Source organism: Pararge aegeria, chromosome 14 (genome assembly GCF_905163445.1).
Source record: "Pararge aegeria chromosome 14, ilParAegt1.1, whole genome shotgun sequence".
NCBI lineage: Eukaryota > Metazoa > Arthropoda > Insecta > Lepidoptera > Nymphalidae > Pararge > Pararge aegeria.
Genome location: NC_053193.1, coordinates 17,100,424 through 17,114,198, shown reverse-complemented (window position 1 = coordinate 17,114,198; position 13,775 = coordinate 17,100,424). Strand labels below are relative to the sequence as shown.

At 36.9% G+C, this 13,775-nt stretch overlaps 1 protein-coding gene across 1 annotated transcript in view; it reads right to left on the bottom strand.

Moving 5' to 3' along the window:
- The window catches only part of LOC120629494 (peroxidasin homolog), a 49,563-nt gene extending 36,151 nt beyond the window's left edge, over positions 1 to 13,412 (bottom strand). The window contains exons 1-2 of the mRNA XM_039898435.1: positions 13,019 to 13,412; positions 11,669 to 11,801 (exon numbers count right to left, since the gene is read on the bottom strand). Coding sequence (XP_039754369.1) covers positions 11,669 to 11,801; positions 13,019 to 13,397 — 512 coding nt within the window. The 5' untranslated portion in view covers positions 13,398 to 13,412. The remainder of the gene's footprint in view (positions 1 to 11,668; positions 11,802 to 13,018) is intronic.
- Positions 13,413 to 13,775: the final 363 nt, after the last annotated feature.

Here is a 13,775-nt window from a genome sequence, read left to right as displayed (position 1 = left end):
ACTAAGGGATTTTTTTTTTGTCTGACATGCATACCAAATTTCCAATTGGTCGGCCTAGCTCGTAAACAATTTTCAATTTTCCTTCAGGAACTACTTAAGGAATCGGGATAAAAGGTAGCCTATGTTCTTTTCCATGACATTAGGTGCCGAGCCTTATTAAGATCGTAAAAAACCCTTGTTCAGCCATTATTGCAGGCATTGCATCGTTTCCAAAAACAGTGAAACAATCCGGAGCACATCCGTTGCCAGCTCATAAAATTTTCCCATTTTCCCTATTTCATGGTAAACATTTAGAACATTGGAGGTAAAATGATTATTGTCATCTGCGTAATGAAATGAAGTGACTAGCCGTCTGGTCGAGACACACTACTAAAGTGGAGTGGTTTTTGATGCTTCTATATTTGTCATGTTCACGGTTTCTGTATGTTCTTAACTCTGTGTTCATACTATATTATACTTATACTTATTATACTATATTCATACTTTGGGGCTAGATGGCGATGTGTGTATTGTCGTCAAAAAATTCAAAAAATATTCATTTATTTTATTGTCTGACAGAGCTCGTCATGGGGAAGTAATACCGCTATGCTGCTATTATTTCTATCGCCAAGCAGCATTGTTGCAATGCTGTTTTTCCATCTGTAGGCATCGTTGCTGGTGTTATTACAAGCATTACAGGCATTTTTTTTTTATCAATTAATTTATACGTCAGGTACGTAAAAAATTACTAATAAGTTAATGTGTAAACGTGAGAGTTACAAGATAACAAATCTGACCTAAAACAGACTAAATTTATGAGATAACAATTATAATGCTGGTTTGATTAAGATAATTGTAAAAAATAATAATTGTATCAACAACACAATCTTAGTTACATACACCTCGGCCTGCACAGCATGTTATTTGGTTTCAAAGATTATGAGATAATGATAATACAATTTCATTTACGGAATGTACATTTACGTCTATGAGTAAGGAGTTATCCGCGTATAACTACACTTTACGACCTATAGTGAAAGCGGGTGAAACCAGAGCAGTGGTAATGTTTAAGTATTTTGGTTTTGTGAGTTTTGAGTAATAGTAGAATATTGTGGGTGTTTATATGTATATAATAAGTATTTATGTATTCATAAAACTATTCATCAGTCATCTTAGTACCCATAACACAAGCTACGCTTACTTTGGGGCTAGATGGCGATGTGTGTATTGTCGTCAAAAAATTCAAAAAAAATCATTTATTTCAAGTAGGAGTAATATAAGCACTTTTGAAACGTCAAGTCTGTCTGTGTGTAGTGACTCTACCACTCGGAAAGCAGATTCTACCGAGAAGAAGCCGGCAAGAAACTCAGCAGTTGCTCTTTTCCAACATTAACAAATTACATTTTAATAATAATCGTAGTATATTTATTAATTTATTATTCATTTATTTTATTGCCTGACAGAGCTCGTCATGGGGAAGTCATACCGCTATGCTGCTATTATTTCTGTCGCCAAGCAGCATTGTTGCAATGCTGTTTTTCCATCTGTAGGCATCGTTGCTGGTGTTATTACAAGCATTACAGGCATTTTTTTTTATATCAATTAATTTATACGTCAGGTACGTAAAAAATTACTAATAAGTTAATGTGTAAACGTGAGAGTTACAAGATAACAAATCCGACCTAAAACAGACTAAATTAATGAGATAACAATTATAATGCTGGTTTGATGGGATTTACTATTGTCAGAGTTAAGCTGAATTAATTGTTCAAACGAGTTAACATTGTTATGGCCGGGGAACTTTGCTCTGTCCTTGTTCATATAAAACATGCCTTTGTTTGGTTAACCTACCCTCTTACTCTCATCGCATATAAATAACTAGCGGTCCTTCGCGACTTCGTCTGCGTATAAGTCAACGTAAACGTTATAGTTAACGATTTAAAAAAAATATATATTTCTCTACAAGTTAGCCCGTGACTAGAATCTCACCTGGTGGTTGGTGATGATGCAGTCTAACATGGTAGCGGGCTAGCCTGTTAGGGAGTTTGGTAGTCATACCCCATCGCACCGGAACACTAAATCGCTTAGCGCTACGTCTTTGTCGTACTTTTTGCGTCAGGGGTTAAAAATCGCACACACACACGGCAAGGTAGCGTCACGCCATTTTACGTGACGGCAAAAACTTCCACTGCCAAGGCGCTCAATATATCGTTCACATCAAAAAAATATTCTAAATAGTTGTTAGCATGTTTTAGAAATTCAAAACTGACAAAGTCGCGTTTAACTGCTAGGTTACAAAAATGGCGACTTGTTTCCTGTTCACTGCATAATCGAGTATCCGCCCGTGCCCACCACTTTCCCAGGAGAAAGTGAAAACTGGTTCTACTCTCTATATTAGTACGAAATTTAGCCTTACGTGTGTACGCTCCATATAAGTACAAATCATTACGTTACATTCGTACCTATATCCAGTGGCGTGCACTTACATGCGTTAAAGCACTGCCTACCCTAAATTTATATTATAGCTCGTATGGAAAGAGGATTTTTACATTTTATAGGAAAACCGTCCCGTTGGGAGAAGCCTTTAGTTCAGCAGTGGACTGTTATAGACTATTGCTTGATTTGATTGATTATATATATATAACATGCGTGTTTCCAGTGATAACCTATGGTTCCGAAACATGGTCGCTAACTATGGGCCTCATAAGAAGGCTCAGAGTCACTCAGCGGGCGATGGAGAGAGCTATGCTCGTAGTAGCTCTACGTGATAAAATCAGAAATGTGGAGATCCGTAAAAGAACCAGAGTTACTGACATAGCTCAACGAGTCTCGAAGCTGAAGTGGCAATGGGCGGGGCACATAGTTCGGAGGAGGGATGGACGTTGGGGTCCCAAGGTGCTGGAATGGCAGCCCCGCACTGGTAAACACAACGTTGGTCGACCCCGACGAGGTGGACGGACGACATTAGGCGAGTCGCAGGAAGGAATTTGGATTTGGAACTCCCTACAAAAAACCTATGTCCAGCAATGGACGTCTATCGGTTGATATGATGATGATGATGATGATATATCGGTTCTCAGCGATTTCGTATTTATTTTTGCAATTTCTTCACTTGGCTTCTTCTTCGACCAGGGCGCGTTTGGAACCCTGGTAGCTTTAGTTTTAAGTTTACGAATGTAGTTATAGCCATCACTACTCACTGCTACGTATATATATACACATTTTGATAGATGAGAGATGTCTCTTAAAAGTCCTATTATAGTATAAAGGACTACGTAATCGATAAAAAAGCTTGGGTGTAAATTATTGCTCTAACCAGGTTGCTCTTCTAATAATTTAAAATGACATTGTGAGATGGTGATACTAAATAAAAAAAACACCCGGCTAAGTTTGTTGTGGGCTTCTTCTTAGACCAGGACGCGTTTGGAACCCTCGTAGCTTTAGTTTTAAGTTTACGAATGTGGTTATCGCCATCATCTCACTTCCGTGTAATTCTTATGTACGCATCAAAAGTGCCACCTATGGGCCTACTTGAATAAAGATATTTTTGACTTTGACTTTTTGATGCAATGTACGCTTTATAAGTACCATCTATGGACCTACTTGAATAAAGATATTTTTGACTTTGAATTAGCAAGTAGGCCCCTTACTGCAATTTTACTAAACCCATATCGGTTAACCCTAATCGGCTTCGACGCGACATCGTACCGGAACGCTTGCACGTGAAAGTCAAAAGCCTCCGGACCAGAGCAGAAAAAAAATGAGAAATTATAAATTCCCAAATTGGAAACTTGTGCAGATCGAACTCGGGACCTCCCCCCTTAAAACCACAGTGAACACCTCTGCGCCGCTGCGCCAGGGGAGGTCGTTAAAATTTCTGTGCTCTGAATGTTGATGGGGTGCCATTTAATTGTGCGCGAAGTGAACATGCCGAATTTCATTGTCACTTGCGCAATTTGACATTGCTACTTGCATCAAAACACTCAAGTGGCCAGTGTCGTTTTGGTTGACGTGCAGTAAATATAAAGCATCTAAGAGTTTCGCACAACGCACTCCTATAAATCCTGTCCTATTAATAATATAAACATGATAGTTTCAGCGGGTGAATATTTGTACACATTTATTTTATAAATTGACAGGGGAAATAATTGTTGTTAAAATGTACTTTCGCGGTCGCCGATATGTGACTGATGCAAAAAATAGATAAAAACAATCCTTGATGCGGATTATAAATTATGCTAAAATTTCAGCTCGATCGGTGAATAACTTTTTGAGTTTTTGAATCGTACACAAACCAACATAACATTTTTATATATAAAGATTGTGCAGAAATAACTTATGGAATACAGAGCTAGCTGTTTTGATTCGAAAACCAATTTAGTTTTCCTAATGCCCCAGTCACGCTGCTTAATAAACTTTTACGGTTCATTTCAACGTTCACGTACAAGAAAAAGTACAACAGTCTCATTGCTACAGCGTGCAGGCTGTTGACCGATGTTTCTTTTTATAGTAACAATTGACGGACCAATGGCCCAACTGGAGGTAAGTTGAAACCCATCGCCTATAAACAGAGCCAGCCTTCACAGTACATAGAGGGTATTGTAACGAATCTAGCCTACTCGCTGAATCCTACTAATATTATAAATGTCAATGTAATTTTGTTTGTTACGCTTTTACGCAAAAACTACTTTATCGATCCTCTTGAAACTTTGTACACATATTCTTGGAAGAGTAAGAAGTAATATAGGATACTTTTTATCCCGACTTTAAGCTCAGTTCCTTTGCGAGAGGGGATGAAAGTGTTTGACTATTTTACCCCTTAACTCCGACAAATTATAACCGATTTAAATAATTATTTTTGTACTATATAAGTTATAATATGTATTTCATTTTGCCAAAAAATTGTGTAGATCTGATGAATGTGGTTGGAGATAGAGGACAGAACTCCTCAGCGGACAGCAGCAAACCCCCCTCATTGAAGGCTAGCGATACTGAATACTTGACATTTTTTTAGAACTACAACTAAATTGAATGCCACATCAAAAAACAAAATCAAACGCAGACGAAGTCGCGGGCAACAGCTAGTAAACTATATTGTCGTTAGAACGTAATATCGAGGGGAAAACGGACCTCATAATTTTATTTCCTAACCAAATCCAATCAAACCTGGCTCAATAATTTAGTTTAGAGACGTACTAAAACATGGCATTATAAAATAAATACATTTTAACAGTTGAATTTTTCATATATGCATTAGGCCCGTCTCGCCGTGCGACTACTATAAGGGGCGATGCGATCGGACGCTCAGACTCCGAAGCCGGAGTGCTCGTATTGTGTCTATATCAAATGTAGTGCGGACGATGTGTAAAGACACTGTGGCGGCAAACGTTTGAAAGAAAATTTAAGTACTACTGATAATTAGAACTTTAAAAAAAGTAGAATATGGAAATTACGATTTTAGAATAAATCGTATATTTACGTGGTGTTGTGAACGGAGTGTTATTTGAAATATTTCAAAGGAGCGATACTCTTATTGTTAAGTTAGAGTACTGCATCACATTGGGATGCTATGACGGGAGGCTATAACGTGGTAGGAAATTCTTGACCTACCAATGCATACATTTAAAAAATGTGTATAAAACCATCTAGTACAGCGAGGTTACTATACATTTAATGAATTCCTCAATGACAAGGTAGATTGGAAGCAGCCAGCCTCGCTCTCATCTCCGCAAGATAGCAAAATGATTGTAAATGTTGATGTTGGAAAAGAGCAACTACTGAGTTTCTTGACGGCTCTTCTCGGTAGAATCTGCTTTCCGAACCGGTGGTAGAGTCACTACAAACATACATACTTGACGTCTCAAAAGTGCTAATAAAGTACGCCTACTTGAAATAAATGAATTTGAATTTGAATTTGAATTTAACGTGGTAAACCTAATATGATTGTTATCTGTTCTTTTATGTTAGGCTCACAATCGACTTGTTTCTAGTCCGAGCTCGGGTAGGAGTCCACCGTTGCGCTGCGTGTTTTGGGCTACCATTATTTCAATAAGAGATAATGGTACCATAAAGATTTATTTCTGTACTAAGAGGAAGGAGTGACACAAAGTGAATCCACTATGCCGTTTAACGGAGATATATAGCTAGCATTTTTACGAAATAAAAAGTAATACATGTAGCTCATAGAAATATGTAGTTGAAAAGACGCAGAATAAAGGAGCGTCATAAAATATTCCACTATTATTCCTCCTGGCATTTTTTTTTAAATTAAAGAAAAGCTAGTTAAAAATAAATAGCATGTTTTTTTAATTTCAATTTAGCCCTTCACTGCATTCTCACCTGGATCTCACCAGTGAAGATGCAGTCTAAGATGGTAGCCGGCTAACCGGCTTCATCGGCTGCTTATTTTTTAATGAAGGCTTTTAGCATTAGTCTACTTGAGTTAATCTAGCTATAGGTCAAATTCGAAGAAAAGCTATAGCATAACTAAGAAAAGTTAGTGTCCATAAAGCTGCAAACCAGACATTAGCTTTATTTTGTCATAAGATGAATAACAGATGATTGCAATGTTGTAACATTATTTGATGATTTGAAATGCAATGAAATAAATGTGTTTTATTTGCTCATAATAATGACTGTTTTTGCACCCAGCTACAGCACGGGTGTCGAAAACACTCCGAAGCTGTGTACAGTTCAATATTCATTAGCATTTTATGATGATTTTATATGACCTCCGTTTTTGCTTGATTTAATTTAACTGACACAATGTGAATACGTCTTTTTATGTAAACCTAGGTGATTACTAGCTTCGCTTTTAAAGGCCAGGATTCACAGGTAATCCGTTGATAGATTGCACGCAGATCGCAGCTATCCATCGATTTAAAACTGCCGTCTACACAGACGCAATCGATGGCTGTAACGCAAGGAATTTTCGTGCAAGTAGAATGCACCAATCAATACGTGTGTGATTAATAGGTAGGCTATTTTTTAGTTCGACTTCAAGTTAGTCCTTGACTTCAATCTAACCTGGTGGTTAGTGGTGATGCAGTCTAAGATAGTAGGGCAGTCATATCTATAATCGGTTTCCACGCGACTTCGACTACTAAGACGCGGCACGTCTTTGTCGCTAGGATGGTAACTACGCACTTAACTAAGACAAGTTAGAGGTGCGTGCTGGGTTCCAAACTCTGCTCCCCGAAAGTGAAGCCGAAGTCCTAACCACTGGGCCATGTCCGCTTCTGTCTCTTCAAATATATTTGTCTTTAAATGTTAGTTTGCTTCGTGGCGGAGTAACGAGAAGGAAACGTATCGAAAATTCTTTTGCGGCATATGCCTCAGATAATATATAGTGCAAGGAGTTTTATAGGAAGAATAATTGACATAAGGTAGATTGGGATGCACAATACGCAATTTATTTGAGTAAAGGCACTGGGTTCGATTCCCGCTCTTTCTAATTCTTAGTAACTATTACACATGTACATCTGCATCTCGAGCCTTTTCAGCTGAAAAACCTTTCGATTAAGCATTTAAATTCAAAATTATTTTATTCATGTAGACCGACAGGCACAGGCACTTATGAAGCGTTCATACATTTAACATGTTACACTAAACTAATGTTAGTGATAACTGTATTCGTTAACTTAAAACTAAAGCTAGGAGGGTTCCAAACGCGCCCTGGTCTAAGAAGAGCCCACAACAAACTTAGCCAGGTTTTTTTTATTTTTGTTATCACCATCTCACAGTCTAGTTAATGTTGAGCTATGAATCTAGAGCAATTCACACCCAAGCTTTTTTTATCGTTTAAGTAATCCTTAATATTATAATAGGATGACGGCCGACTGGCGCAGTGGGCAGCGACCCTGCTTTCTGAGTCCAAGGCCGTGGGTTCGATTCCCACAACTGGAAAATGTTTGTGTGATGAGCATTAAGTGTTTTTCAGTGTCTGGGTGTTTATATGTATTTTCTATGTATTTATGTATATACAATTCATAAAAATATTCATCAGTCATCTTAGTACCCATAACACAAGCTACGCTTACTTTGGGGCTAGGTGGCGATGTGTGTATTGTCGTAGTATATTTATTTATTTATTTATATTTAATAGGATGTTTCTATAAGCTTACGTTTTATGTAAACTTTAAACTTATTGAGAGACATCTTAAGGATTTCATCTGTGAATTTGTTATAAAAAGATATACAATTACCCTTAAATGAATTTCTAATTTTATGCAGCCTAGTAAACTGCACTACAAGTTTATTTTTACTTCTAATATTAATATTGTTACAGTCCACTTTCTTTTTAAAATTTGTTATATTTTTATGTAAAATAATTGTTTTATAAATATAACCTAAAATAAACCTAAAATAAAGCCAAACTAATTCGTAGGCCAAGGTTAGGCCAAGGCCCGCTCTAGGATCACCGATACTCTGACTCGATAACCCTTTTCGACGATTTTCAGGATGAAGGTAATTGCGAAACCGAGTGAGAGGGGTATACATCGTCCGCCAGCTCACTTTTTTTTTTTTTTTTTAAACCGACACCCTTAAGTAAGCCATAGTCGATATTTCAGTTTTTCAAAAAAAGGTTTGGCTGTGTACACTTTCAATTGTCAAAGTATGCGGGCTCATTCCGGTGATTTAATTGATTCAATTGTACAAAAAACTCAATTTTTAATGTTCAGTGTAACTTGGTGGTCCGATAACGATATAATTAGATAATGCGTTATATAAATTTTCGATGTTTTAAATACCTTTTTTCTATTGTGTCGTTTTCTTTACAAACGTGGAAAAAGGCGTAAGATAAAATTTTTGAAAAGATATTTATCTTGCAACGCTAAATAAGTATAACTTCTAACGCATGTACATAAGAACACTCTTGTTCTTTTGGGTTGGCAGGGCACTTTAACCCAAAAGGTTGTACAAACACCACCGATATTTAAAATCACCTTGGACTGCGACAATTTGCGTTTAAGCTTTCGAAATATGGCATTTGATGGGTATTTAGAGATGTTTCTCTTGGCCCACTTGCCTATGCCACAGAATTAAGAAAATACAGAAGCTTCAAAAACAACTCCACTTTAGTAGTGTTACTCGAACAGGCCGTTAGTCAGTTCATTGATTAAGCAGTTGACAGTAATTATTTTAACTGTAATGTTTTCAACGTTTACAATAAAATGAGGAAAATGAGAAAACTTTTTGAGATAGCAAATATCGCGGGTGTGAAGTAACACGCAAGCAATATATAAAATGGGACCAAGAGAGTCTTTAAGAGATAAATTTTAAGAAGCTAAAATTATGACGGTACGTATTTGAAAATTTTATTTAAAACTTTGAAAAGAAAGTGGACTGTAACAATTTTAATATTAGAAGTAAAAATAAACTCGTAGTGTAGTTTACTAGGCTGCATATAATTAGTAATTCATTTCAGGGTAATTGTATACCATTTTATAACAAATTACCAGATAATCCTTGAGATGACTCTCGATAAGTTCAAAGTTTACATAAAACGTAAGCTTATAGAAAAATCCTATTATAATATTAAGGATTATATAAAAAAGCTTGGGTATGAATTGGGACTTCATAGCTACACATTAACTTGACTGTGAGATGGTGATAACAAAAAAAACCTGGCTAAGTTTGTGGTGGGCTCTTCTTAGACCAGGGCGCGTTTGGATACCTCCTAGCTTTAGTTTTAAGTTAACGAATGCAGTTAACACCATCACTAACATTAGTGTAACATGTTAAATGTATGAACGCTTCATAAGTGATAAGGTCTACATGAATAAAACATTTTTGAATTTGAATTTGAATTCTGACGTGCTCGGAACGTCTTCTCATTTTTTAGAATACACTGCATGAGGCTGGATGAGGATTCTGTACGTTCTTAATTCCGGGGCCTATGCATTTGGGTCCAATGGTGTAACGTTTTCCGGCCCAGAGAATAATTTGACTTTATAATTACTTAATACGAGGTTGGATGAAGTTGTACTGAGAGGATGCTATTTATAAATATGGTAATACTTACTAAGGTTAAGTGTTTGAGATGACATTTATAAATGGTAATCCGATGTTAAGACGTCCGATGGATGTTTTGAGAAAGAGGTGAACCGCCGAATTCAACTCGGATGGGCACCGTTCGGGAAACTTCGAGACATCTTTTCGTCCAAATCTCTCAGTGCCTGATGACCAAAGTCTTCGTACAGTGCGTGTTGCCAGTGATGACTTACGGATCCGAAACGTGGTCGCTCACTATGGGCCTCATAAGAAGGCTCAGAATCACTCAGCGGGCGATGGAAAGAGCAATGTTGGGAGTATCTCTACGTGATCAAATCAGAAATGAGGAGATCCGTAGAAGAACCAGAGTTACTGACATAGCTCAGCGAGTTGCTAAGCTGAAGTGGAAATGGGCGGGGCACATAGCTCGGAGAACCGATGGACGTTGGGGTTCCAAGCTGTTGGAATGGCAACCCAGCACAGGTAAACGCAGTGTTGGTCAGCCCCCAACGAGGTGGACAGACGACATCAAACGAGTCGCTGGGAGCCGCTGGAAGCAAGCGGCGGTTTTTTTTGTGTTTATTTATATGCACCACCTACCTCTCTTCTTGAGCTGTGTTTAACGCCTTTGGTTACCTGGAAGAGATCGCTATGTAGCGATAAGGCCGCCAATTTGTATACTTTTTGTTAAATTTTTATTTATAATTTTTCTATATGTTTATGTGATGTACAATAAAAGTTAAAGTGTATTCATTCATTCATTCACCATCTCAGATTTCTTCAATCTTAACTTATACAACTACAATTAGTTTTAATAATAATAATTATTTATTTAGTAACTATGATCAATGTTCACTATTATATGACAGAATAATTAAAAAGCAGTAATTATCAAAACTAAATAAAAAAAATTACATGACATGATTAAATTCCTAACAATGCTTAAAAATATAAAACCCTATTAAAAATTTGTAAGAAAAAACATCCACCCTCCGCGGGGCTTTTGAATGCCCAAGCAAGCGGCTGTCAGGGCTCCAGAATGAGGAACCTCCTCACAATACGCGCTGTTTCAAGGACTACTGCCTTCTGTATCCGACCCTTGATCCAACAACCTAGTGAAGGCTTCTTAAGATGTTGGTCGCAGCTTTTCGCGAGAAGACCATTGACTGAAACGACGATCGGAGAAATAACGGTCGACTCAACATTCCACATGGCGGTAATCTTGTGACTCGTGGGCAAGGTCCAAGTATTTAGATTCTTTTAATTTTACTTTTTACTTGACGGCCGAGTGGCGCAGTGGGCAGCGACCCTGCTTTCTGAGTCTAAGGTCATGGTTTCAATTCCCACAACTGGAAAATGTTTGTGTGATGAACATGAATGTTTTTCAGTGTCTGGGTGTTTATTTGTATATTATAAGTATTTATGTGTATTATATTCATAAAAAAATATTCATCAGCTATCTCACTACCCATAACACAAGCTACGCTTACTTTGGGGCTAGATGGCGATGCGTGTATTGTCGTAGTATATTTATTTCTTTTTATTTATTTATTTATTTACTTTCACTTTTTCATTTATTCTAACTATTATTACTTTATGTTCAATTATTATGCATCAGGAATGCTTTCCGGTGAAGGCCTCCTCTAAGGCTTTCCATCCACGCGGTTATACTAAACAATATAATCAAAATACTTACCTTATAAGCTCTTTGAATCTCGATGCGGCCTGCAGAGACGCGTACCCGTACTTGGCGTACTGTGCTATATCTTCGGACGGCGCGTTGAATGCTGCCACATATCGAGCTGGATCCTTGTCATCCAGTATGAGACCTGGAAGCAAACGAAGGTATGTTTTCATGAATTCCTTAACGACAAGGTTGTTTGGAACCAGGCCAGTCCGCTCTCAACTCTCACAAAACAGAAAATCTAAAGATTATTAAACTATAAAAGAGCAATCTGCTGAGTTTTTTGCCAGCTCTTCTCAGTGGAGTCTACCTACTGCTACCGATGGTAGAGTCACTACAAACATACTGACTTGACGTTACAATAGTGCTTATAAACTAGGCCTACATGAAATAAATGAAATTTGAATTTGCATACAGTTTACCTGCTAGGTATACCTAATTAGATCTTTGGTCAGGACAGTAAACCCTTTTGATGACCTCAATGGCGCAACGGTGAGCGCTGTGAATTTAAGTAGGAGATCGCAGGTTCGATTACCGGCAGGGGCAATTTGGGAATTTATAATTTCTAATTTTCTCTGGTCTGGTCTGGTCTGGTTAGTTACCACCCTACCGACAAAGACGTGCCGCTAAGCGATTTAGTGTTCCGGTTCGAGGTCGCTTTTTGGCGATAAGGCCACATAGTGTACCTTTTCTTTATTTTTTTTTCAATTGTGTTTTTTATTGCTTTGTCTTTGGTGTACTAAAAAGTGCATTTAATTTTATTTGATTTAATAGATATAATTTAGCGCATTGTCTATTTAAAATCCGTATATCCTTACATTTGATTCGTATCTTATGTTGTCACGAAAGTGCAAAAAGTAAAAAAAAAGTTTAACTGAGAAAGCTTAATTTTTTGGTGTTTATTAGGTTTCATAGAACATATGATATGCCTAATTTAAGTGAAATTAAAAATATCTAATACTTGTTCATTTTTCTCTCGCCGTAGGATTTCTGGAAGAGATTGCCATAGAGATAAGACTAGCTTTTTATTTTCTGGGTTACTGATTTTTTATACCATTATAAATCGGCTCTTGACTGCAATCTCAGTCGATAATAATAGCGGGCTAACCTGTTTGTGGTATGTATACCCAATGGGTTTCTATGCGGCATCGTAAACGTACGTTAAATCTCTGTCCGTAATTTGGTCAGGGGCGAAGCCACCAGACCAGACCCGAGAAAATTCTGAAATTATAAATTTCCAAAAATCCGCCGGAGTTCTAACCCGGGACCTTAATTTATAAGACCACGTCGCTGCGTCAATATTTTATGTGTATGAATTTTTATTGTACTTGTGTGTGTAAGAATTCAAACAAACCGACTTACCCATCGAATACAATTTTGGCTCCAAAACACCATACAACTCATGCATTTTCCTCATTCCATACTCCGCTGCCTCCAACACATCTTTACGACTCTCGATTGTAATATTCGTCATTTTATCTGGATTACTATCGTCATAATCAATATCATCATCCATATTGTAATCATCATATTCTTCTTGTACAGAAATACCTTTAACATCTTCATCAGGTGGTTTTGTATCCGTTACATTGACTGTCGTTAAGTTTTCTTTATCACAATACTTAACTATGATTGTTGAAATATTTTTAGTTTCCGAAAACGAATGGTTCTTATTCTGATTCCTTTCAATAATTGTAATACTGTGCAAATCTTTAGTTACAGAAGCATTTAACATAGGCATTATATTTTTTAAGACTTCTAGAATGCTGTGTGATGATTTATTGATGTTTGTATTATTAGGTTCTACTGTAAGAATTTCTACGAAATTAGTTTCATCTTTAGGTTGATTTTTTTTTTGCTCAAAATCTGGCTTATTAGGTATATTAAATTCGTTAGCATCATCTATTTTATAATTGATGTTGTTTTTAGGTGTAGTTGTTTTGAGAACATCTTTTCTGTCTTCAATACCACTTTTTATTGTATTTTCTTTCTTGTCTGTAGTTATTTTAGGTTTTTCATTTTTTTCATTATCAGGAACGTTAAGAATAATAGCTTCATCTAGTTTACTGTTAGTTTGAGTTAGATTTGCTTTAATTCTTTTAATAGATGCAATAATATC